General features: G+C 51.8%; 1 protein-coding gene across 1 annotated transcript; it reads right to left on the bottom strand.

Annotated features, from left to right (window-relative positions):
* Positions 1–4,826: 4,826 nt before the first annotated feature.
* On the bottom strand, positions 4,827–22,290 carry TFAP2E (transcription factor AP-2 epsilon). Its single transcript, XM_043574460.1, has 7 exons — positions 21,939–22,290; positions 21,151–21,630; positions 20,557–20,608; positions 9,881–10,103; positions 8,410–8,528; positions 7,730–7,871; positions 4,827–6,016 (listed from the first exon to the last, which is right to left on the bottom strand). Exons 1-7 carry the CDS (start codon positions 21,963–21,965, stop codon positions 5,734–5,736), a joined length of 1,326 nt encoding a protein of 441 aa, XP_043430395.1. The 5' UTR covers positions 21,966–22,290; the 3' UTR covers positions 4,827–5,733.
* Between the last annotated feature and the right edge of the window lie 337 nt (positions 22,291–22,627).

Raw genomic sequence — 22,627 nt, 5'->3', positions numbered from 1 at the left:
TGAGAGAGAGAGAGACAGAGTGCGAGTGGGGCAGGGGCAGAGAGAGAGAGACACACACAGAATCCAAAGCAGTCTCCAGGCTCTGAGCTGTCAGCACAGAGCCCGACACAGGGCTCGAACTCACAAACCGGGAGATCATGACCTGAGCCGGTGGGATGCTTAACCAACTGAGCCACCCAGGTACCCCTAAACCCCACTTGGTCTTAAACTAAGATGAGCCCTACTTTATCCAGTTCTGTGCTACTCTTAATACTATATACAGATAATTTTTTTATTTATCTGAAGTAAAATACCATCTCTCTAAGATACTACCTACATTCAGAACCTTTGTACTAACTATTGTGTTAACATCAGATTAGAATGTCATATACTTTGTGAGACACCTGTGGTAGATGTTTAAACCATAAGAAGAAATTTAATCATTGGGTAAATGGGGGAAAAGAGATTCATATCACCACAGCTGGTTCAACCTCTACTACCACTATGAATATGCATAGGTTTTGGCTTTTGGCTGGATTTCTGGGTCTTTTTCTAAGGCATCTATTTTTAGAGCTCCACAGGTGATTCTGATGCTTGCCCCAGTTGAGTATCTGTACTAAAATTTAGGAGTCCTGCTTCATGGTTTTCCCATCTGTGAAATGGTCAAAATTGTACCTATTCCATGGGGGATAGTTAGGAGGATTCCATGAGGTAATGTGAAGCGTTTTGAACAGGGCCTGGTATGCGGTAAGTATATAATCATTGTGATACTGCATCCACTGCTCACCAGGAATAAACTTGTTATTCTGCATCCATGCATCACCAGGAATGAAATGGTTCTCTGTCTTTGAAGTGTCCCCAGGGCAAGCTGGGTAAGTCCACCAGCCTACCCTAACTCCCAGTCTCCTTTCTCCAATCCATATCTCTTTTCTGAGCCCCAGATCAACTTATTCCTAAGCATCTCACCTCCAGCATCAGATGCTCTACCGACTGAGCCAGCCAGGCACCCTGGCATCATTTATTTTTAAGAAACTTAATTTAGAATAAATTTGGTGTTATACAAAATTGCACAAGATAATGCAATGTTTCCTTATACCTCTCCCCTGGCTCCCCCTTAGGTTAACATCTTACATAGCCACTGTGCATTTGTCAAAAACTAAAACCAACATTGATTAGTACATTAGTATTAGCTCTGACTTTTATTCAGATTTTACCCATTTTCCCATGAATGTCCTTTTTCTGTTCTGGAATACAGTTTAGGATGCCACATTGCACTTAGCTAGGCACCATTTTTGGTGCCTTTTTCTCCTTCCTTCACATAGTCACTGAGTTGTAGCAGTTTTACTTCCTAAATCTCTTTTAGTAAAACTCCCAAGTATTCTGGTTTATCATTCACTTTCTTTCCTGGACTATTTTAACAGCCTCCTACCTTCTCTACTTTTAATCTTTTTTTCCTCTCTAGTTCTTTCTCTGTACTCTACAAATTTGACCATCCATACATCTTTTCACTTAAAACTTTGATGGTTTTCCACTGTTTCTAGAATAAAACCCAGTTCTTTAGTTTGACATGCGAGGCATTTCATAATCCTCTCCCATGCTAGCTCCCCAGTTTCTTTTCCCTCTTTCATACTTCATAAAGCCCGTGATCCAACTGAATTTCCATGGCCTCAACATACATTTATGACTTCACACCTGTATATGCCCACTGGAAGGGTAAGCATTGCTTCTTGAAATTTTTCTTACAGATAGTGTATATGTGTGTGATTGAGTCATAATGCAATATGCTGTTTTCTCATCTGTTTTCTTCCACCAGAGTTAATTTTTTTAATGCCAGCTGTATCCCTCTAAATTGATTTCCTGGAGTTTGAAAAAATTCACTGATTGTTTAACACTCGTGCCCGAACTGCTCAGAATGGTCTTCCGATTGGTTCCCATCTGCTTTCAGGTGATTAATACACAGAAAGCAATCTATTCCTTCGTGGGGTAGAGGAGATAGGTTGGAGAAGAGAACAGCTGGTTTGCCTCAGGGTGGGGAAGCTGAGCCCTGACTAGTAAAGAGTTTGGAGAAGCGGACAAGGAACCTCTGAGTGGTGGAGGAGGGTGCTGAGAGAGCTTGAGAAATGCTTGGCTTCCCAGCTCAGCAACAATGGCTGAGCCCGCTCTGCCTGAAGCCCAGAGTCCTTTCACTGTTCTTTGGGCCCTTTGCTCGACGCAGGCAAAAGTTCTCAGTATCCTAATTGCTGCTCACTTAGCTCCTCTGTGTGTTAGGAGGTTGTGTTTGACAGGAGAAGGGCCTGCTGCTCAGCCTCACTCACCTAACTTCATGAGGTTTGAAAGAGGGAAGGTGGTCAAAGGCTACTCATTCCTTCAGGAGCACCGTGATCCTTTAAGACAAATGAATATGGGGCACTTAGGGTGGCTCAGTTGGTTGAGCATCTGACTTTGGCTCAGGTCATGATCTCGCAGTTCACTGAGTTCAAGCCCCATATTGGGCTCACTGCTATCAGTGTGGAGCCCGCTTCGGATCCTCTGTCCTTCTGTCTCTCTGCCCCTCCCCCACTTGTGCTCTCTCAAAAATAAATAAAACATTTTTTAAAAGGTTTAAAGAAATGAATATGAACTCAAAACATTGATGCTTATCTAGTCTAAATACTCCATTTAATTCACAGCTACTTGCTTTGTGAGAAAGAAGTCATGTAATCTGTATATACTTTTTCTTTAATCATCATCTACTTTTCCTTAGGGGTAGACCCAGTTTGTCAGGGGATAAAACACAATTTATTTTGCTGTGGAATCACCAACAAACAGAAGTTAACTGGGAAGAGTCAAATTCTGAGACCTCATTAGAAGCTTCTTATGCCACTTATGTTCTCCACAGTATACTCCTGCCTCTGTACTGTTACCATCTTGACCATATACTGGAGGACAAGAGCCTTAGGGCCCAAAGGGCTGGAGAGCCTACTTTTGTTTGACTCAGACCTGAGAGCACCTTTGCAGAGGGCATGTGGAGCAGTGGGAATGGAGGGGTGGAAGAGACAGACCTGTATGAGTCCCTCTTACTTGCTCTCTGACCTTGGTCAGGTTGCTCAGAGCTAGAATTTTATCTCTAAAATAGAACTTGGTGAGGACTACGTGGTTAACTTAGGGAAAGTTGTCCAGCACTGAATGGTTGATGATAAACTGGTTCCCTCCATGTTCACCTTAGAGATATTTACAGCTTTTTATTGATTTATTACCACGTGCTGAGCATTAAGTGCTGTATGTCTGTTATTTCATTTAATCCCCTCAACTTCCTGTAGTCTCAAACAGCTTTAGTGGTTGAGTGTCTCTTGCCAGGCCCAGGGCTTTGGTTAAAGCAGAGCATACATCCAGCCTTTCCTCCACTCCTCCTTTCATATGGGTGGGATGAAGCAGTGAACCTTCTTGGGAAAAGAAATCACATCTTTGGACCTTTCCCTAGGAGATGCTTCCTGGACTTCATGTTCCCTTAACTCCCAGCATCTTTGTCTGATGACACACCTGCAAAGAACTGGGGAAGAGCATTCCAGGCAAAGAGAACAGTGAGTGCAATGACCCTGAGGCACAAAACTAAGTGGTAATTGCAGCAACAAAAAGGAAACTAGTGTGGCTAGAGCAAAGGGAATGATGAAGAGAATAGTTGAAGGTTGGAGGTAGACAAAGTCCAGGTCATTGCAGGGCTTAGTATGAAGGTGTACCAGTAAAAATAGACCAGTTGAAAGTTACTTCAGTAGTCCTGAGGACGAGGATAGTGGCAGAGGAGATAAAAGAGGATGGACCTTCTGATTGATGCATTGGGTGTAGGGAAAGAAATAGGACTCCTCCATTTCCAGCTTGAGCAGCTGGGTGGGGAGTGGTACCATTTACTGAGAGGGAAACTGTGGAGGAGGTCAAGATTTGAGAACCTGGTCACGTGCTCCATTTTGGACATAAATTTGAGATGCCTGGTAGACAATCCAGTGGAGACATCAGACATCCTGATTCACATGCAAGCCTCGAGTTCAGGCAGAAGTCCCCAGAGAACACCAACAGAGGTCAAGTAGAGAACGAGCCAGAGTTGGAACCATGGAAGTCGGAGAAAACCAGAATTTGGGAGCCACAGAGAAGAGTGTTTCAAAAAGAGAAAGTGGTCAGCCTATCAAGTGCTGCTAAGTCCAGAGAAAAAGGCCTTTGGATTTGACATTGTGGCTGTTGATCATCTTGCTGAGTGGATTTCGATAGACTGGTGGGGGTAAAAGCCAGATTGAAGTGGGTTAAAGAGTGAATTGGGGGTGAGGAAGTGGAGGTAGAGGTATAGCAATCTTTCAAAAACTTTTAACTGCAAGGGAAATAAATGGGGAAGAGACCCTAGAACGTGAGTGCTTTGGGGAGTGATGTAGTAGATGATTGTGTAGATGGAGAGACTGATGGATACAGGAAAGAAAAGATGCCTAGCGAATGAAATCCTCAAAAAGAGCCAAATTAGCATCGGGGACACACACACGCACACACACACGCACACACGTAGTCACAAGCATTCATGCTGACACATACAGACCCACCACCAATGGTCATGGTAACATATCACACAGACCTAACAGCCAGACTGACACATTTACACACAGGCCCACGAAGTTACAAGAGTACATGTACAGCCCTGGGATTCACACACACACACACACACACACACACAGAAGTAACAGACGCTGACAAAGCAAATAGACCCACTCTCTATACCCCCTCACACAGAGGTGCCCACAGCCCCTTCCAGTGATTCCTCCTTAGAGGCCCCTTGCTCTCTTGAGAGGCAATCCAGGCCTGGGCTGAAGAAGGACAGGGAGGTTTCATACCCAATGAATAGGTTTTATTAAGAATGAGAAAGCCATTGGAGAGTCAAAGAGGTACATGGACTGCAGGGTCAAGAGAAACAACAGCAAGTACAAAGTCCCCATGACAACCTCAGGGTCCCTGATACAATCTTTCTTCCTTCCCGGCCCACCCACAGCCCTTTGCGAGCAAAAACTCCCTCTCCATCCTGGTCCAGCCGGACGTCTTGGTGCAGAAGCAGAAAACAGTGAAATGAGTCCTCCACTCATTGGGATAAATAAGTTGCACTCGACATTTTTAAACTTTCAAATTTAATTACAACATACATAAATAAATAGGACAAACAGCAACAGGACTGTGAAGTGCAGCCTGGATTCAAGTTCTGTAATTTGTGCTTTATCTTTGCTCCTTGGGGTTTCCTCCTGCCCACTTCTTTCCAAGAGCGGGATGGTTCCAAGAAACCCACAGGGGCCCCCTGCCAGCACCCCTTTTCTGGGGGTAGGAGATTCTGGGAGGAGGGCACCAACTCCTCAGCACCTCTGGTTTGTTAACAATTTCCCTCCTGCCACCAGTAAAAACAGCAAGGTTTTGGCCTCTAGGAGAATCCACCGCTGCCCAGGTGCCCTGAGGCACAGGGCTCAGCCACAAAACCAGGCTTCTCCATGCCAATTCCCTGTCCAAGCACTTCTCAGCAATCAAGGGTCAGAAAATTGCACCCATGCGACAGACATCTGGGCCCTTAACTTACCAACAAACCATCACAGAGAGGCCACCTCCCCTTCTCCCTCTCACCCACGGTCTCTGGATGAATGTTCTCTTTCTGGCCTGACTCAAGCTCCACCTTTTAATACTTTCGGGCCCACCCCCAGGAACTAAGGCCTCATTTCAGGCCTTGGGAAACGCTCTGGGATGAGGCAGTGGAAGAAGCATTTATTTCCTGTGCTTGGCATCCTTCTCTGAAGCCTTGGTGTCACCATGCCCACTGCCCGCACCACTTAGAAACATCTTGTCCAGCCCCTTGAGTGACTCCAGCAAGTAGTTCTGGAAGGCAGAAAGGGCAGCACAGATGGCGGGCCCACCAAAGCCATGGGTGATAAGGCTAAAGTGTGTCAGGCAACTCTGTACTCCGGGCTCCAGGATGAGCGCTGGGCGGCTGTTGCCCAGTGGTGAGCGGTCCTGAGCCATCAAATCTGCAAACTCCTTGCAGATCTGCCTGGTGGAGGGAGGAAGCAGGGGTGGAGGTTAGAGGACAAAGGTCTGAGCCGAGAGAAGGACCTACTGTGTGCAGGGCAATTTTTATATATTTATGATTGCTGACACTGTCAATAGTCTGCAAGTGATGGTCATACCCATTTTACAGAAAAGGAAACTGGTTTGGAGACATTAACTGACTTGCCCAGTGTCACACAGCTAGTAAATGGCATATGCCAATACCCTACAATCTCTGCCTGTGGATGTCCTGCCCACATTCACAATCCAGCTCTACTACCTTATCCAGGAAGCTTTCCTTGATCCCTTCCCCACTCCCATCCCAAACACCCAGTGCTTCACAGAGCTTTTTCTTTGAAATAATTAGGGAACAATCCAGAATCTGCCTTGAAGAACTAAAATAATAGTTAGTGGTGAATATGAATTGAGGCTTACATGCTGTGCCAAGAACACTGTATGTGTCATCTCACTTAATCCTCACAACAGATACATACTGTTATTAACCATTCTCACCACGTAAGAAAACTGGTTTCAGATAGGTTTCGTGACCTGCCCAAGTGACTAAGCTGGGATTTGAGTCTAGCTCCAGGTCATGGCCACTATTCATTTCTTTGCATCCTGCATGTGGCTCAGGAAGGAGAACATAACTCCTGTCTCACCTCCGCCTCACCGTGGAAGCCAGTCAGCATTTTACACATGACCAGGCCCCAGAGTTGATGAGTTCATTGATGAATGAGCGAGGAGAGCTCTGTCCTGGATATGTTTCTCCAGCTACGATATGAACTCAAACGTCCCAGGAGACACAGCAGTTCCTTGAGTCTGTGACTCCATTTCTGCCTTAGAAGCCCTGAAGGAGGGAGAGTGGAGGTGGGGGACTGGATGTTGTTCTAAGCAGCAGGTGTGAGGGCAGGATACAGCCAGAAAGTCAGTTGCGGTGGGTGGGGTTTGGGCTGGCCAGATTGTAGGGTCCTCAAAGGAGTCTGGACTTAACCCTTCTTACCTCTTTCTGCTTCTTCTTGCAATGGGACCCTTCTAAAAATGAAATCTGAATGGAATGCCAGTTCATTAAATAGGCCCTAAGGCATCGCACAGAACCTAGTTTGAAAATCAATGCAGTAGCTGGGAGGGGGGGGTGCATTGAAGGTTCTCGGGCAGAGGAGCAGTGCAAGTGCAGGAAATCTGAGGGAATGGTTGGGCACTGGGATGAGGTCTAGGAGTGAGATTAGGAGACCAGAGTTGAGGTTGTAGCATGTGAGTGGTGGTGAGGGAGCCACCAAGGGGATTTGCAGAGGGGTCAGGTGTGAAGCAAGGACAAGAGAGGGTCAACTTGCAGCTCGGTATGTCTTGGTGCCCTGAGGGAAGTCACTGGAGCAAAAGGGCCTATGGGCAAGGCTCAGGCAGGGGAAGCAAGACCACCATGTTGGGACTGGGGCTGGTGATGCCATGGGGCAGTGTATGGACGGGTGGGACACACACATGGGCCTATGTAAGCCTGTCTGTGACACCATTTTTGCTGATGCATAGAACCCAGAAATGTTCACGTGTCCACGTGTGTCCCTGTGGGGCCACTTGCACATCATGTGTACATGTGAGTGGTGTCCAGTGCACCCATGCTTGGTGTTTGTGTCTGCATTGCACCTACACGTGCCTATGCATGGCGCCCATGACAGCCTGTGCATGGTGCCCCAAAGCACCCATGCGTGGCGCCCTCACTCACTTGGCAGCCAGCAGCATGCTCTTGCGGCTGTGCAGTTCCCCGGGGTCAGCGTGCTGTCGGCACAGGTACTCGGCAGCTGCCTTGGCTGGGAACTCAGTCTCACAGACGTAGCCAAAGTCTCGGGCCAGGTGCACGGCCTCTCCTGCGGGGAGGAGAGGCAGAGCAATGAGCTGTCACTACAGCCAGGTGTACCTCTGAGCCTGGAGCACAGCCTTGGACCTCAGACCCCCTGGCCAGGGGCTATTCTGCCCCATCCTGCTTCTATAGATACTTCCTATGGTTTCCCTCCCAGAGCAGCCTCAGACCTAATCCCGTTGCTCTTGGGGCCGCGGAGGATGGGCTCTGAGCTCAGGGGTGGCAGCTGAGGCCACCATGTATCCCAGAGCCTGGGCTCGAGATGATCGAGCCCAGAGTTGTCAACGTCCAGGGAAGGGACTCTTATCCCCTCATCCCTTTACCACCTCCAAACACTGGCCACGCCTCCCCTACCCCCACCTCACCCCCATGCACCTGCATGTGTATGCATGCCCATGCACATAAAGACTATACACATGTATCACACACACCCCTTACTCATACATGACACACCCTCTTGTCTCAGGGACAGCCACACGCTGTCACACTGGGTGACATAGTTCCCCTCATGCTCACACTGACACCCATCCTCAGGCCTCACTCACCCTCCACCAGTGAAGTCAGAAGTGTCACATTGGCGGCCTTGCGACGGCCAGCTGGCAAATTGAGCCCAATCTTCTCTAGCCGTTCGCGCAGGCAGCGGCCCCCATTCTTGGACTTGGCCCTTGACATGCACAGGGGAGAGAGACAAACAGACACTATGAAGACAAGAAAGAAGCGTATGTCTAAGTGATCCCAACAGGCCCTTTCTGCCTCCAACAGCCTGTGCCAAGGCTTGGGTCTGGCCCTAGGGATGTTCAGGGGCCTCTCTCAGCCTCTTCCCAATATCTTCCTAACTTCACTGGCTTTGCAGCCAAGATGGGGGTGGGGGGTCTAGCACCCTGCTGTAAGAGGCACTCATATCTCTCCAATCCTCTCAAAAGCAGGGATAGCCTGGGGCGGGGAAGGGTAGGCCAGAATCTTGGGGTCCTTTTTCCCCACTTTAGCATACAAGCTGAGCCATACACAGATAACCAGGGACACACAGACCCATGTGCAGAACATGCACACAGAGAGACATAGGGACACACAGTCACCCAGGGACATATATGTAAACACACACAAATGAACACACACCCAGGGCAATAACAACACACACACATACCCACAGAGTCAGGCATATGCAGACACACGCAGGCTTAGACACTCAGGGACACAGAAACACATGTTCACACCAAGCCAGGATCCCAGGGACATATGTACTGACAGTCATGGACTCATACAAGCCTCTCTGGGGTGCTCAAAGAGACCAAGAATAGAGATACGCCCACATGTGCACAAATGCAGCCTCCACACAGAGCTACAGACCTGTAAACACACATATGTCTACCTCCAGAAGCACGTGCAATCACACACAGAGCAGGACACACTCCAGCCAACACACCCCACTAGAAGTAACACAGGAAACCCACACTCATGAGAACATATACTTCTGGCTGTCCCCCATACACACACACACACACACACACACACACACACACACAAACACACAAACACACTGTCCTCAGTCACATCAAAACTCCCAGCCCTGAAGCACAAATACTCTACCCAGGCACAAGGATGTGCACAGAGAGGGACAGACACCACACTATGAAGACAGACCATGGACTTCAAAACACAAACACACCAGAGAGGTCCATGCTCCACAGGGAATGGGGCGTCCCTTCCTTGGGGCAGGGGATGAAGACGGCATTTTCTCTTCTCCAGACCCAGCCTTGTCCGTTCTGCCCAAAATGGTTAAGCCCTCCATCCCTTGTCTGTGACCAGACATCTTTCCCCACCTCCACCCCCAAGCCCACAGACCTGTAGGAGCTGCTGGGGACCTGGGCCTGCTCCCCAGAACAGGCACAATTCCCCAAGGAGGCAGAAATGGAGATGAGGCTGTGGCCTGGGGTGAGACTGGCCCCTCTGTGCTCCCCTAAGGAGGTGTGAAATGACCTCAGATTTGGGCAGGCAACTGTGGGCTGACTGTCCTACCTGCGAAGGACACCGCCCAGGAGGGAGGCATTGAGGCACTCGGGAGGTGAGAGTCGCCGCTGGACCTCCCCCACCGTCACCTTGTACTTGGACGTCGAGCTGAGCAGAGAGAGCCGGCCTGGCACGGAGCAGAAGACCTCACTGGGGTTCGTGATGCCACCAACCAGGCTGTCTTTGGCCAGTGAGAGGGCCGAGAGGCTGCTGGCTTTGGAGGGGATGGGAACTGCAGAACAGAAGCAAGAGCAAGGGAGAGAGAAACACTGAGCCAGGGACCACAGGGCACCGGCTCTAGGCAGCTGTGCAGTGGGAGAGTCGAGGAAGCACTGACTGTGTGCTGGGCACCGTGCCACATGCAGGCACACAGCTGAGTCTAAACATCGCAGCTCTTGAGGGCTATCCTACTGTCCCTGCTTCCCAAAAGAAGAGACTGGGGCACACTGAGGTTAACGTGATTCACTCGAGTCCACTCAGCTAATGGGTGGTGGAAATTGAATCTGGAATTGCCTGGGTCCTGAACCTGCGTTCCTTTGCTGAGCAAGGCTGGTTCCTTATTAAAACTCAAAAAGCTTCTGCAGAGTCCTGGAGTCTGGGCAGGTGCAACCAAAGAGAAGGTTGGAAATACAGAGACAGGCTCCCTGAGTCACTGCAGCAGGGCCCAGCTAGGTCTGCACAAACGAAAGGAGTCCCCAGCTTCCCCTGCCTGCTTGTGATCCCCACATTCCACCCTCAGACCAGTGAAGGCCTGGAGACTTTGGACTCCCACATGCCAGGGGCAGGAAGGTTATGCCCCCATTAGGCCTCTGACACTGTCCCCCTCCCTACCAAGTCACTATGGGATGCTCAAGGAGACAAGAATAAAGAGATACACTCCACAGCCCCTTTCCCAAAAACTATCTACTCATCTATGTAGGACAGAGAAGGGACTCTTTTCTCAAACCCACTTAGATGCTCTTGGCTCAGAAAGTTCTTCCTCCATGCTCTTGCTTAGCCTCAAGTGGAAGAGAAAATAATCGAAGTACTTGCTTCCACTTGGGCTTCTCTTCCTCCAAGGAAGTGAGAGCCTTGGGAGAGACGGTGGTCCTTGTGTGTGGGTTTGGGGTGTGTGTGGATTAGTGGGAAGCCTGGGGCCAACAGTTAACTGAACACTCACTATGCTATGTGCTCACATGGATAACTTCACTGAATCCTCAGAACAATCCATGAGGGGGCTATGTTTACTATTCCCATTTTATAGATGAGGAGACTGGAGCCCAGAGAGGTGAAGCAGGGTGCCTGAGATCACACAGCTGCTAGACTGAGAACCAGTAGCAAGCCCTGGACTGTGGTCTCAAAGGCAGCACTCTTAGCCCTCAGCCATTCAGCAAATATTTGCCGAGCACTGTGTGCCAGGGAACCCAGAGGTAAGCAAGGCTGACCGGTTTCCGGCCTGGCAGAGCCCCTCCAGCTTTTCTGTCTCTGGATGTGCATTCCCACCTTCCACCAGGCCCCCAGCCAGAAGCCTCAGTGGTGCCTCCACACTGCCCTCTCCCACCACATTCTGTCCGTCACTTTGCCCTGAGGCTCTCATTTTCCCACTGGGCCCTGGATGCAGTCACTTCTCCACAGGTGCACAGACGCTCACTCACTTCCTGCCCCAAATTTGGCACAGCTCTGTTCTGGTCTCCCTGCCCTGCTTCAGAGGGATCTTTCTGAAACACATTGACCTCCAGACTAAAACCCATCAGTGCCCATCACTTCCCTGTGAATCAAATGCCAGCGTCATAGCAGGCAGAGTGATGTCGCCTATCATGAGTGCCAACTGTATACCAAGTGGACAGCTCTGTGGGGTAGATACTATTACCCATCCCCATTCCAAACTGAAGAAACTAAGAGTTCAGGAGGTTCGAATGGATGGTACAGCAAGTAGGGAGCAGAAATGGGTCTTGAACTCCGATCACAGACTCCAAAGTTCACATCCTTAATCATAGTGCCTTCCATATAACACCCTCTTTGTGTTCTGGCTGCTGCCTGCCCCTCTTGCCTGGTTCCACAGTTGTCCTCTAGGCTCTTAACCCACACTGATCAACAGAAATATACTGTGAGCCACATATATAAATTCAAGTTTCCTAGTACCCATTTTAAAAAAGTGAAAAGAGGTGTCTGGGTGGCTCAGTCAGTTAGGCTCTGACTTCAGCTCAGGTCATGATCTCACAGTTCGTGGGTTCGAGCCCCGTGTGGGCTCTGTGCTGACAGCTCAGAGCCTGGAGCTGCTTTGGATTCTGTGTCTCCTTCTCTCTTTGCCCCTCCCCCGCTCACACGCTTATCTCTAAAAAATATTTTTAAGTAAAAAGAAAACATGTGAGGTCAATTTTAATATATTTTATTTTCCCCCATGTGTCAAAAATACTAGCACGGAAACACGTAATCACTATTTGAAAATTATTAATGAGCCATTTTACCTTCTTTCCTTGTACTTAGTCTTCAAAATTCAATGCGTGTTTTGCATTTATAGACCATCTTAATTTGGACTAGCCACATTTCAGGTGCCCAATAGCCACATGAGCCTGGTGGCTCCCACAGTGGACAGCGCAGCTCTAGACTTCAAAGAGGGAGCACAACAGGTAACAAGGAAGCAAGGTGTGGGGGACCGGGGGCGCCCTGTGGAAAGCCGCTACTTGGCTGAGGGTTACCCCTCAGGACACACCAACAGTGCCAGAACTCCGGGTTGGTTTGTTTGCTGATGAAACCAGGATTCTGGATTTCTATGTGGAATCTCTGGGCCTTTGGACCCTGATGACCAATTCAAAAATTAAAAAACCCAGCACAAGCTGCATGGAACACAGTGAAGTGCCACCTGGGATGGGGGACCATCAGCGTGTGAGCTCTTTGAGCCCCACAGAACTGCTCACTGTCCATCCCCACCCCCACCCCCACCCCCACCCCCAGCAGGCCTCCTCCTTCCCAAGTGTCAGTGCAGGCACCATCCTCAGGGCATAGCTTCCTGGTCCCACGACCCCAGCCCCCTGTCTCCCTCCAGCCCTGACCTTACCACACTGAACCTTCATGTCTGCTTCCACAGCTGTCTTCCCTCCCAGCCAGCAGTGCCTTGAGGGCAGGGTCTTGGCATGAATGGGCATCAGTGAATGTGGGATAAATGAGTGGAGCAAGGGCCCTTGAAACCTGAAATGGGAAAAAGAGTGATGGCCCACAGCCCAGATTGGGGGAGAGGGTGGGCGCTGGGAGAGCCTCATCCCTTTGTTAGTGATTGGTAGTAAAAGTGCCCTTCCTCCTGGGGTCCCCACTCAGGCACCAAGGAGGGGCCAAGAGATGAGGGAGAGGTGGAAAAGGGCGGAGGTTGGGGTGGTGGTGGTGGTGGTGGTGGATGTAGGGAGAATGAACAGCACACACTCTACCCCAGGCAAGTTCCCTGTCCCCAGAGCAGGACCAACTAGGGTGAGGCTAGTAAGGCACTCGCCTTGGGAGCAAAATTTAAGGGGGCACCAAAAACTCAGCAAGCGTGATAAACGGTACTTTAATCCAATCTTTAAAAAAATATGAATTAATTTAAAAAAGCCCTGGTGACAAAATATCAACATTTTAATTAGAAACAGGCTCTGATCCTGCCTCGCTGACCTTTTCCTAAGCCGAGTCCCCTCCCAGAGTGCGGAGCAAAGATGTCCTAACTCAACAGACACATGGACACGGGACAGGCAACCACAGCCATCCCCACCTCCCGCCCCAGTGTCTCCCAGGCCTGTGCACAGTCTCCCTCTTCACCTCTGTCCCTCTGCCTTGAGGGGATTTTTTTGGGGGTGATGGAACTATTCTATATCATATTGTGGTAGTTATATGAGTATATGTTTATATTTGTCGAAATTCAGAGAAATGTACACATAAGGTTACTTATACCTCAAGCTTGACTTAAAAAAAAAAAACCCTACAAATTAATAAGTTAAAAATAAAAAGAAGGGCAGAATGACTATCCTCCCTCCCATGACCCCTAGCCAGAGGGAGTAGTCAGAAGGAACAGAAAATTCTCTCCTCCAGCAACCTCCTCCATCCCAACTTCTATTCAAACGAGGGGCTCCCTGAGGCCAGGCCCCATAAGACAGGAGGGAGACCGAGGCTGTGTGGGGCTGCTTGTGCATGTGCAAATAGGGACATATGTGAGCATACGTGTGTCACAAATGACTCTACACAAACCATGATGCCTGTCACGGACAGAGCAAGGAGCAAGGTTGTGCATGTGTGCACCTACTCACTGAAGGAGCGCTGATCCCCAGCTGTACACACAGACATAGTTTCTGCCCTCCTGAGTGTTGTAGGAATGTGGCAGCATGCATATGGATATCTGCGAGTGCTTTTGCTCCTGTTGATACAGTTAAACAGAGTGTATGCTGGATTTATGCAAATACAGGTGCTGCTAAGTGTAGGTGCATGACAGGTGGACGTGTGTTTGTGTATGTGAATGACAGACTTTGCTGCTTCCCCCCACTTGTCCTCAGAGCTTCTTCCCTCAAAAATGGCAAGAAGGACGGAACCCAAGGTTAGGAAGGGGATGGCATGAGAAAGGGACAGTCATGGAGGTAAGAATTAAACTAGCACAGACTGCAAAGCAGGGACACGGGTGTTTGCCTCCCGCACCGCAGTGACTCCCGAGGCTGAAGTGGTATATTCATGGTGTCCCACCCCACCCCCACCCCCATCACACAAGCAGAAGCCATTTACACACACACACTCCTACTACAGACACAAGAGCACCTAGTTGTTCAACGTGTCAGACAAGACTCACACCTGTCTACACACTCCATCCACAGGTGGTAGATACTGTCTGACCACTGAATGTGGGGAGTGTGCAACAGATTCTCCCAGAAGGCTGGTCAAAATTTCAATTCCGTCTAGAAGAAAACATAGGAGAAAAATCTTTTTGCTGGGAAACGAGTTCCTGGATACAACCCTAAAAAGCATGATCCATAAAAGAAAATAAAGTGGACTCAGTAAAATTAAAAATTTTTGCACCTCAAAAGACATTATTAAGGGAGCACCTGGGTGGCTCAGTTGGTTAAGTGTCCAACTTCAGCACAGGTCATGATCTCGCAGCTCGTGGGTTCAAGCCCCATGTCAGGCTCTGTGCTGACAGCTCAGAGCCTGGAGCCTGCTTTGGATTCTGTGTCTCCCTCTCTCTCTGCCCACCCCCAACTTGGATTCTGTTTCTCTCGCTCAAAAATTAATAAAACATTTTTTAAAAATTAAAAAAAGACACTATTAGGAAAATTAAAAGACAAGCCATAAACTTGAAGAACATATTTGCAAATCACATATCTGATCAAGGATGACAATCCAAAATATGTAAAGAAGCCTTGTAACTCCATAATAAGATAAACAACCCAACTGGAAAATGGTCACAATATGTGAATAGATATCACTAAAAATGATACATGAATGGCTAGTAAGCACGTGAAAAAGTGCTCAACATCGTTAGTCATTAGGGAAATGCAAATTAAAACTATACTGAAGTACACTAGGATGGCTATTATAAATCAATCAGGTGTAGGTGAAGATGTGGAGAAACTGGAACCCTCCCACATTGCTAGTGGAAATGTAGAACAGAAGAGCCCCCTTAGAAAATGGCATGCCAGTCTCTTAGAAAATGAAATACAAACTTACCATAACATCCAGCAATTTCATTCCTAGGAATTTACCTAAGAGGGATGAAAACATATGTCCACACAAAGACATGCATATGAATGATCACAGCAGCATTATTCATAGTAGCCAAAAAGTGGAAACAATCCAAGTGTCAACTGATGAATGGATACATGAAATGTGTTTCCTCCGTGCAATGGAGTACAGCTCAGCAACGCGAGAAGAAACCAACTACTCTCAACTACTCTCACCTGCTATGACACAGATGAACCTTAAAAACATTATGTTTAGTAAAAGAAGCTCGATGCACCGTTTGCATATTTATATATTCCTTTGATATAACATGTCCAGGATAGGCAAATTTATAGAAAGAAAGATCAATGGTTGCCTAAGGCTTGAGGTGAGAATAAGAATTAACTACAAACGGGAATGAGGGAATTTTGGGGAGGGTGATGGAAATGTCTTAAGATGGATTGTGGGGCCACCTGGGTAGCTAAGTTTGTTGAGCCTCTGACTCTTGACTTGGGCTCAAGTCAAGATGATCTTACAGTTTGGATGGTGAGTTCAAGCCCCACATCAGGCTGCTTGCTGTCAGTGCAGAGTCCACTTCGGATCTTCTCTGTCCCCCTCTCTCTGCCCCTTCCCCACTAGCATTCTCTCTCTCTCTCTCTCTCTCTCTCAAAAATAAATGAACTTTAAAAAAAAAAAGGCAGATTGTGATAATGGCTACACAAGTCCATAAATTTACTAAAAATCATCAAATTTTACTCTTAAATGGGTGAATTTTAGGTATGTAAGTTTTACTTCAACAAATCTGTTAAAAAATGCAAGTTCCAGGGCCACACTTCCACAGACTCTCACTCAATAGGTGTGGAGTGGTGCCCAGGGAATCTGCATTTAAAAATTTTTTTTAATGTTTGTTTATTTTTGAGACAGACAGACTGCAAGCGGGGGAGGGGCAGGGAGAGAGGGAGACACAGAATCTGAAACAGGCTCCAGGCTCCGAGCTGTCAGCTGTCGGCACAGAGCCTGATGCGGGGGCTTGAACCCACAAACTGTGAGATCATGACCTGAGCCAAAGATGGATGCTTAACTGCTTAACCCATAGAGCCACCCAGCCGCCTCGGAAATCTGCATTTTTAAATAAGCATCTCCAAGAGATTCTGATGTATGTGGCTCCTTAGCCCACACTTAGGGTACACTGGTCCCCATGGCAGTGGGGTGCAGCTGGAGAAAGGTAGACAGGAGGGGTATCGACACCCCTCCCAGCCCACCGGAGCCTCCTCATCTCCCCTGGGTGGCTGTTTCCTTTGGGCTAACCTTCACTCCGCTGTCCCATGTGGCCCTCAGCTACCATCCAAACTCTGTCTGCATGGGCACTGGTTTTTCAGTCTCTTTCTGGGGCAGAGGCCTGGAAGGCGAGTGAGGCAGGAATGCAGAAGTGCCAGATCAGATCCTGTCTTTATGCAAAACTTGGATTTTTGTTTATCATGGATTTTTGGCAATACCTCTTATTTTAAATTATTGCATTGAGATATATTATTTATCTACACCTTGCCTCAGAGGTGAGTAGTTCACTTACCTCACCCTAGGCCTGGCCCTGTAGAGATGCACTTGGAAGTCCAGACTCTCCCTCTCCCTTTCCTTCCCAAGAGCCAAGGAGAGCAGAGGAGAGGGTGGCTATTTACCTCAGCCCCTGCCCTGGAGACCCTGAGAGAGATTGGACCACAGAGCCCACCCTCAACTAGGCAACCACCCACTCTCCTGGTGGGGAGGAGGTATTTATCTTAATTCTCATTTTAACCACTCCCCTCCAGCTGTGGCTGTAGAAACCCTGCAGATTTCAACCTTTTTAACCTGTCTGGCTTTTTCCACAGTGGAGGGCATTTGCACATGCTGTGCCTAGTGTGGTGAAAATATCGTAGCCCTTTGTACACCCTCTCTCCCAGTGCACTCAGACTTCAAAACCCATCGCTCATTCATTCAACAAACACGCATGCACCTAGGGAGACCCATCCTAACCTCTCCTGTAGGAAGCCCCCCAGCCTCAGACACTGAGTCTGAGCTCCTCCTCTAAGCTCCCAAGCCTCCAGTAGAGATCCCCCTCACTACCTTTCTCCGCTAGAGAATGTTCCCATCCAGATCTGTCTCCCCCACCAGTCCCGCCTGCTTTCTGTGCCCCTAGGAAAGATTGCAAAACTGTAGGTGACAAACGTGGGCAGAAAATGGAGGCCTCTTCTCTTCTCCTTGGGTAGGCCTCGGCTCCGTCTGCCACCCCCGGACCCACACCCTGGCTGCAAGGGGCAGCAGACCGGGAAGTGCGTGATGGGGGCGGAGGCTTCGCTTCCCTCCCCTCCAGGGCAAGTGCCTAGAGTAGCGTAAGTTTTACAACCAGGGTCTGGGCTCTCGAGAGCTTCCAGGCTCCCCTCCACGGCGATACCCTGTGGTTGGAAGGCTGCTTCTGGGGTAGGGCTGGGGTTGCCTCCGTTTCGCACCCAGGATCTCAACTGCCCGCGACACAGCTGCCGCTCCCTCCAGAGGGCCGGGAGGAGCTGGAGGAATCTGATGCGTCAGCCAGCCAAGAATGACTTTCTGTAATTCCAGGGCCCAGGCAGGCCGGTGGGGCCCCCACCACCCGCGGCGGGTGTCAGAGGTCTTCAAGATATTACAGGGGCTCCCGATGTCATCGGTAGGGCCTGAGGGCGAAGAAGGGCGCAAATCCACGCCCCCCCCCCCCCCCCCCCGGAGTCCCGCAGCGACAGCGGAAGTCCCTGGCGAAAAGTGCCGGCTGCGCGCAGGGCTCTAAGCCCGGCCGCCTGCTTAGCCACAGGGGCTCCGCGCCGTCACCTGCCTAGGCAGCCGCTTAGGTCAGGACCTCCGGGACCAGCTCTGCCTCGGCTTTTGCAAAGCTCGAAAGCGCCGGCACTGACCCTCTCTCCTCCCCAAAGGCGCGGCGCGCGGGCCAGGGGCCAAGCTCGAGGCTACGGAACCGGGCCCTCCCCTCCGCAGGGGTCCCCGGCTCTCACCCCTCTCCCTATGCTGCAGCGCTCCCGGCCGTGTGACCCGTCGTCCGGGGTGGGGCGCTCAGGTCGCCGCGCTCCACCTCGCTGCGCTCTCCCACCGACAGGCTGGCACTGCGGTGCGGCGGGTGTGCGCGCCCCCGGCCCCGACGTCTGGCGCGGCACCAGCGCCCACATCTTCCCCGCGAGGCCCAGCGGGCAGCCCCTCTGGACATCCGGCGCACTCACTGCGGTCTTAGGACCGCCGTCGGGGATTCCGGCGCACACCAACGACCCGCAATTTATGGCAGCTGATGTCCTTTGAGAGAAACCAACTCGGGGCAATTCCAGTTTCTCCTTGCAGCCAGTTTCCTTGACCTGCTTGTGGATTGGGGTTTAAGGTACTCAGAGCCCCAGCTGATCCTTCTACCCTTCCCCAGGGCAGAGGATCCCGAGTTCCTTCCCAAAACGCGGGGGGGCTGGCCTCCCCGAGGGAGTCAGTGTGCCTAGCCCCATCCCCCCAGGTTCTCCAGCCTGGGCAGAAGTCGGGAACTGGGGGCCCAGCGACAGGCTCTTCTTGCCAACTGCAGACCGAGCTCTTACTTCCGACGGGTTCCAAAAAGTCCACTAAATCAACGCAGCGCCTGCGACCTCAGCTCCTGCTCCAGGAAGCAGGGGTTCCCGGGGTCCTCTCCACCTAAGTTCCAGGAAGCCTGTCCCTTCATCTTCCCTCCCCCACCCCCCCTACCCTCCATACTCTAGGTTGTCCAACTAACTCCCAGCCCCTGGTAACCCAGCCCCAACTCCTGGAAGTCCAGCCCCCAGCCCCCAATCCCACTCCAGCCCCCAACACGGGAGGGCAAACAAAGCCTGGGCTTGAATTCTTTCTTTTGAAAAACAACTGGAGCCAAATCCCACAGGAGCAGCACCTGCCCCAGGCACTGCAGGCTTCATAGAATTCCTCCCAGGACACCCGCCCCAAATCTAAGGAGCCCACCCAAAGCCTGTACCCCTCTGACTCTCTGTCTCTTTCTCTCTCTTTCTCACCTTTTCCTGGCACGTCCAGAACCCGGTCCCCCAAGCCGGAAAATCCACTGGAGGGCATGTCTCAAACCCCTGACTTTTACCAGTGCAGAGACACAAACACCCACCAAAACACACAGGGAGTGATCCTCACATGCTTAGAGATCCTCAGCTCCAAAAACAAACAAACAAACAAATAAACAAACAAACAAACAAATTCCAGGACACAACAAAGACCTTGATACACACATAGAGACCCCCAAACACTCAGAAATATACACTAACCTAGTAGGCACACATCACACACTTAGCAACAGACACACTTACACACCAAGAAATACCAGAAAGACACCTAGGAAAGAAACATATAGACATGTACAGGACCCTGAACTCACATCCAGGAGCAGGCAGGCCTTGGCCCTCCTGCACTCAGACTAACTGACGATATTCACACACCAACTCATATAACTCTAAATGTGTAAAGAGGCTCCTGAAAGAAGAGAAGACTCTTCAGGGAAACTCGAGTTTCTCCCACCCCCTAATCGACCCCAAGGCCCTGCTGGACAGGAAAGCTTGCCAGGCTAGAAAATGGTAAGGCTCTGTAATGAGGAAATAATTTAATGAAATCCATGGGAATGGCATTCCCATTCCCACCTCTTAGGAAACAGGAAAGTAGTTTAACTTGTTCTGCAAATTAACTCCAGATCCAAAGTGCCCTCCCCTTCATAAGAAGAGGCCAAGCCCCTTTGTGGGGCATGGGTGGCCCGGGGAGCTGAGTGAGCAAGATAGGCCCAGCCCACCCCAGGCTGCAGGCTCTGGGGCCAACATGCCAACCTGCCCAGCTGCCCAGGCTCTGGCCAGAACCCCAGCCTTTGCTGCCCCCCTAATGCACTAGTAAGAGGGTCCGCTGGCCATTGAACCCAGCGACACATAGGAGGCAAACTCCACGGGGAAGGAAATGGGTCTCCACCCCCGGGGAATGGGGTGGGGGGCCCAGTTCTGCCCTGGCAGATGCACGCTGTTCCTTACCTTTCTTGATCACAGACTGGTCCAGAAGGCTCATTCCCGGCTCATCCATGGCCTGCAAATAGGAGAGGCAGTGGTAAGGGTGCTTGTGGACCTAGTCCCCTGTCACTTCCCAAGCTCCTACAGTCCCTGGTCCTGGTCCTGTCTGCTCTGCCCTCTGCTCACCACCTACGCTTGGGGTGACCCGCAGGACCAGGACTGCCATACAGCTGGAGCCCTGGATACCTCGCCATGCCATGTGAAAGGGGAATTTTGAACCTTGGACAGGCAAATCCTCTGCTTCTCTCCGGGGGCACAGGCTGCCCCAGCGGGGGCTCAGATGCCCCACGCCGCCCAGCAGAGGACGAGACGAGTGGTCGAACCCCCTGCCCATTTACTCCACCGAGGGTTGCCGCCATCCTAGCACCGTGCAGTGAGTCGGTGCCAGGACGCCTTAATGGCCAGGCAGCATCTAACCCAGACGTGGGACTCATCCTCGGAGTGAGAAGTCGCAGGCTGAGAGAAAAGTCGGGCGCCCGCCTTCATCACCGTGCCTCCAGCCAAAGTCCTAAATCACCGCGGCCGGTCCTGGCCCATCCCGGACCGTTCGGGCCTCACCTGCAGGTCCTCTAGGCCGGGCGGCGCCGCCAGCCCTGGGAGGCCGAGGGGCGCGTCGGCCAGGCCGTGCGCCCCGTCGGCCAGGCCTTGCAGGAGCCGGGGCACGGCGGTGGCGTAGTCGCGGCGCGGGTCGAGGCCCAGAGCGCGGGCGGGCGGCGCCAGCAGGCCGGGCGGCTCTTCGTGGGCGCGGGCGGCGGCGCGGGGCGCGGCCCAGGCGGCCTGGGGAGGCTGCGGCTGTGCCAGGGGTGCCAGGCCGCCGTACGGGTCCCCGGCCAGGTGGGGAAAGGCTGCAGCGGCGTCGGGCGCCTGGCCGTAGGGCAGTGGCGGCTGCGGGTAGGGCGGCGGGAAGTAGGGCGGCTGGAAGTCAACGGCGGCGGCGGCCGGCGTGTGGCAGAGTGGCGGCGCCGGCCCGTAGGCCGCCTGGGGCAGGGACGACAGGCGGGCCCCGCCAGTCGCTGCGCCCAGCCCGTCGGGGCGCTCCTGGGGAAGGAGAGGGGCGCGTTAGGCGGCCCGCTGGCAGCTGAAAGGACCTCGGCCCTAGAGGACCCTCCTCAGCTCGCGGGGATCCGGCTGCCGTCCTGCCCGCGTCCGGGGGCCTGAGGTCTGTCCCAGGGTGGCCCGCGGCCGCCGGAGCCTCGGGCTGGGACAGCGGTCTCGCGCGCGCGCACCCGCACGGTCCGCCGCTGGCCGAGTCCCTGTGGCCCCCTCCCTCCGAGGTTTCGTTGGAGGTGGAGGTCCGGCAGGTCCAGCACTCGGGGTCCCGGATCCCGGGCCCCGAGACTACTCACCATGGAGGGGTAAGTGTGCACCAGCATGGGGTGGGCAGCGCGGGACACGAGGCGTGGCGGCGACGGAGCCCTCGCCCGACGGCGAGCGCTGCGGTAAGAGGCGCGGGGAGCCTGCACAGCCCGCGGGGGTCCCTTTGGGGCGGCGGGGTGCCACTCGGTCGAGAGCCGGGCGGGCGGGCGTCGGGTCCTCAGCTGTGGGCGCCCCCGGGCGGATCCATGGAGGCGGGACGTGGGCCGGACGGGCGCTGATCACACTTGGAAAAGTCGGTCAACGGGTGCCCAGCGCCCGCCCTTCTTCCTCTGAGCGCAGCCCGCTCCATGCACTCCAGTTATAGTGGCGGGGGCGCGCTGGGCCTCCGGGGCGCGCATTAAAGAGACACGCTGTGGCCGCTTTCTCCCTTCTCGCCAGCGACCGTTCAAGGGGAGGCGGGGCTTTGGGGCGACCCCATGGGGTGGGTAGCGGGGCGTGAATTCAATCTCCCCCCCCATCCCCCACCTCCCGCTTGCTCTGAGACGCCTTCTGGGCTCAAATCCCAGCTGTGGTGAAACAGAGAAGGATTGGAAGCTAGGATGTAGGGGTTCTGGGTTTGAATTTCAGCTCTATCGCCTTTATTTGCTTCTGAGCAAATCGCTGCTCTTCCTGGGCCTCAGCTTCCTAGTCTGTAAAGTGGGTATCCGTCCTTTCTCTA

The sequence above is a fragment of the Prionailurus bengalensis genome, chromosome C1 (genome assembly GCF_016509475.1).
Source record: "Prionailurus bengalensis isolate Pbe53 chromosome C1, Fcat_Pben_1.1_paternal_pri, whole genome shotgun sequence".
NCBI lineage: Eukaryota > Metazoa > Chordata > Mammalia > Carnivora > Felidae > Prionailurus > Prionailurus bengalensis.
Note: the sequence above shows the minus strand (reverse complement) of the source record. Positions and strands in the feature narration are given on the sequence as shown.